The sequence below is a fragment of the Triticum aestivum genome, chromosome 2A, assembly GCF_018294505.1.
Source record: "Triticum aestivum cultivar Chinese Spring chromosome 2A, IWGSC CS RefSeq v2.1, whole genome shotgun sequence".
NCBI classification, from domain to species: domain Eukaryota; kingdom Viridiplantae; phylum Streptophyta; class Magnoliopsida; order Poales; family Poaceae; genus Triticum; species Triticum aestivum.
Genome location: NC_057797.1, coordinates 149,266,790 through 149,270,718, shown reverse-complemented (window position 1 = coordinate 149,270,718; position 3,929 = coordinate 149,266,790). Strand labels below are relative to the sequence as shown.

The 3,929-nt window shown below is 60.0% G+C and overlaps 1 protein-coding gene across 1 annotated transcript; it reads right to left on the bottom strand.

Moving 5' to 3' along the window:
• Positions 1-2,955: 2,955 nt before the first annotated feature.
• On the bottom strand, positions 2,956-3,929 carry LOC123185040 (uncharacterized). Its single transcript, XM_044597057.1, has one exon. It carries the CDS (start codon positions 3,647-3,649, stop codon positions 3,296-3,298), a length of 354 nt encoding a protein of 117 aa, XP_044452992.1. The 5' UTR covers positions 3,650-3,929; the 3' UTR covers positions 2,956-3,295.

The window sequence follows — 3,929 nt, the reverse complement described above, 5'->3', positions numbered from 1 at the left end:
GGGGAGATGGCAAGGCATGTTGCCGGGCAAGGAAATGTTTATCTTGAAGATATCAAGGATTTACTCCTTGTCGTGGGTTCCACCCGCAAACAAATGACCCGGCAAGCATCCCTTTTTCATTAAAAAGACATTCCACTCAGGTACAGTCCATAGGGAATGAAAAACATGAATGATGGGATTACAAGTTTTAAATTCAGCAAAGGCACGAAGGCTTACAAACTAAAAAGAGATAAGGTGCCCGTAATCCCTTTCTTGTCCCTCTCCTCAGGAGGCAGGTCAAGGAGGCGAAAAGGACAAAAGGAGCGCCTAGGCGAGCTACGGGTGGCAGAAGACACCAAGAGAACATCTTGGTGGCCGTCCAAAGGCTGGATGGTGATGGCGGCGCCGGAAGCAGAGCTCGAAGACGAGGCGGCAGGACGTCAGCACGCGTCGAAGGCATCAGTGCCCGCGTACTCCGACTTGACGGCCTTGTCGCCCGCCCTCTTCCTCTTCCGCAGCCTCCCAACGCCAGCCACCCAAGGAGATGACCCCGAGAAGTTCAGGGAGCCGGCGACACGGATGATGGGGTCGCCGGTGCCGCACGGAGCGGCACCCGACACCTAGTCGGACCCATCATCCTGCTGCCTACTACCCTCGTCGTCGCTGCCGCTGTCCTCCTCGTCACTCCCGCCCGAGGAGGAGTCTTCACTATCAGAAGATCTCTCCACGCAGCACCTCGCACGGGTCCCAAAGAGCCCGAAGATCTTGACGGAGAGAAGGCCACCCTTCATCAGCTTAAAATGGAGAGTGAGCCCCTCCGTCAAGCGGTGGATATGAGCAAACGTCTTCCATCCCCGACGAAGATACATCACGTGAGGGGCGGGGAAGTCGACGCGGACCCACATGCCACTGATCCCGCAGCCCCTCATGTGCAGCCGCAACGACTCCGGCGGATCCAGCTCCATCTCCCGCGCAAATGGAGTCGGGAGACGAAGGCGACGACGCGGCGGCCGGCGCAGCCTGCCGAAGAACTCACAAGGGTCATCCCCAACATGGCCCTCCATTGGAGGAGCTACTGGCGGAGGCGAGGCCGGCGCGCCGCCCGGTCCTCCCCTTCCCCGAGCGCCCCGGCCTCGCCCACGGCCTCGCCCCTCCCCCTTCCCCTCACTGCTGGCTCTGCCACCGCAGGCGCAGGAGAAGGAGGGACGCATTGTCGAGCGGTGACCCTCGCCGCCACTGTTGAAGGACCGGGATTCCCTCTCTCCATGACGGATGGAAGGGAGGGGCTGAAGCTTAGGAAGGAAGGAAGAGAGAAAACGGCGGCTCTGAGATTGGAAAAGGCACGAGGAAAGAGGAGAAAGTGAGCAGCGCGCCCGTGGTTATTCCTTTTTTATGGGGGAAAACACGGGCCGCCTCCTTTCACATTAACTGTGGTGTGACGCATGCCCGCGCGAACCAACCCCACGCATGCTGCCCACGTCACACGCACCTCCCCACGCCGCGTCACGTGCGGGAGTCGTGGGAAACGCAGCGCGCGAAGAATCTTGCCACGGTAAAAACCGTCCCGCCTGCCCGCGCACCGTTTTTGGTCCTAGCCCAACAACGCGTTGCGCTTATGTGTGGCCCAGGCCCGGGGGCTCCTGTCAGTGTACAAAAAGAGGGGTACACATTTTGTACCCCTATAACCGTGCACGGGCAGTCTGAGCCGTGGATACCACCACACCAAGCAAGGCAAGGGAGGTGAGCCAAGGTAAGACCGAAGCTCAAGAGAACTAGAACGACGCCAAGGCTAAGACCACGAAGAGCAAAGGGGACGAAGCGGACTCCCCCGACAAGATCCTTGCCGGGAGACAGTTCTAGGAGCCCCGGCAAGACCCTTGCCGCGGCGACTCGTCCCGCGCCTACGGAGCAAATCACCCTTGAGTCCACTGCCCCCAAAGGGCAAGGATTCGGGAGACATCCCCGTGGCGGCATGCAGATCTTTGTGAAGACATTCAAGATCAGATACGCACTAAGGAGACGACAACCCTTGACGGGATCCCAGCCAAGGAAGACCACAAGGCCCCCGGTAAGCGCCGAGGACACCCGCAGGGCCACCATCAGGCCCACGCCGACTAAACCTCCACCACCGCATGCATGCAGCTGCTGACCCAACCAGCTGGGCAGGCACCCGCGTGGCGGCATGCAGATCTTTATGAAGACCCACCACTGCGCCACCTCAGCTACCTGCCTACCTACATGGCATCTCAGGCTTCGCTGGCCAGGGCGCGTGTCGACACAAGAAGGAGCGGCGACGGACGAGACAGGTTTCTCCCCCGTTCCCGATAAAGCAAGGACACGTAAGCAAGACGCATTAAATGCGCCTTGTCATGTAATGCGAGGGATAACCTCGCATCATGTACCCTTTCCACCTCCTGTGTGCCACTGTGGCAACCCCCCCAAGGCGACCAGAGGAAGGATTCGGCTTTTTGGAGCTCCTCACGCCCCATAGCTAGCTCAAGAACACAGATATACAATCCACCAAAGCAGAAGTAGGGCTTTACGCATCCTCGCGGCCTGAACCTGGATAAACGAACCGTGTGCTATCTGTTTGATCCGCTCTTCTCATGACCCCGCGCCCCGATAATCACAGTAGGGATTCTTGTGATCCCATAGGTGTCGTTCCCACCGACAGGCCTAAAGGGATGGCCGGGGGCGGCGACTAGACCGGCGGTGGGGGCGGTTTCAGGAAGAGGGCAGGGCGGCGTGGGAGCGCCGCCGGCCACGGGTGGCGGTCGCGGGCGATGAGGCCGGTGGCTCGGGCGGCGGCTGGAGAAGAAGAAGAGATGGAGGTAGAAGAAAGGTCGGGCGCCGTTAGATTTCGGTCGTACGTTTGAAAAATCGACTGACCTGATTTGAAAAAGTCAGTCGCGTGACGTGTAGCCTCACTCTTATGTTTCCCGGAGCATGGACGAGGGAGCATTTACTGGTGAAACAACCATTATAGTAAATGCAGTGAATTCACTTTGAAACATCTAGCAGCTCATCTTATTACACCACATGAATATGTCAGGACGCATCAGCCAACTCCTGCACATGCACCCAACATCTCAATTCTCAACTAAGAATAACCAACCAAAGAACACAAGATCTGGCACAAAACTAGACCTCCACATTCTCAATTCTCAACCAACAATAACCATGCCACGGCCGCCCCATTCCCCCGCCGGCATCGGTCGCCAGTCGGCTGGCCGCAGCGCCAGCCACGCACGCTCGCCAGTACGCTAGGCGCTAGCTGCATCTCGATCGCCAGCGATCTCGCTCGCTCGCTCGCTGGCTACTCGGCGGCGGCGCCTTGGTCGAAGTTGAGCGCGTAGCTCTTGGAGTCGTAGCTGAACCCCGCCTTCCTCCTCCGCGCCGCGCCTCCGCCGCCGCCGCCCCTCCTCCTGGCCATGATCTCCTGCGCCACCGCCTTCCACCGCAGCTTCGCCCTGGCCGACCGCTCCTCCTGCGCGATGCGCCTCATCTCCTCCCCGCCCTCGCCGCTCAGCGCCCTGTACTCCAGCCGCCGGGCCGACGACGCCCGAGACAGCGACCGCCCGAAGCACCCGAAGCTCTGCGGCATGAAGTCGTCGTCCATCGCCGCCGCGGCCGGCATCGGGGCCGCCGTCTGGTGCACCAGGCTGGCCATGGGAATGCAGGCTGCTGCTGGTTGCGTGTGTGTGTGTGTGTGGACGGATGCCAAGCGAAGCACAGTGGGTAGCGCAGGTGTGGAGACGGGAGACGATCAATGCGGTGCGGGGCTGTGATTTGCTAGATCCAGAGACGGATATATAATGGCTGCCCGGGCGCCGCGATGAACTGTCCGATCTCGAACGGCGCCATGGCAGCATGGCCCGAGATTAGGTGCCTTGTTTATTGGCCGCGGCCCATAAAGAAATGGCAAGGTGCAGGATAGCAACTGTACCCGA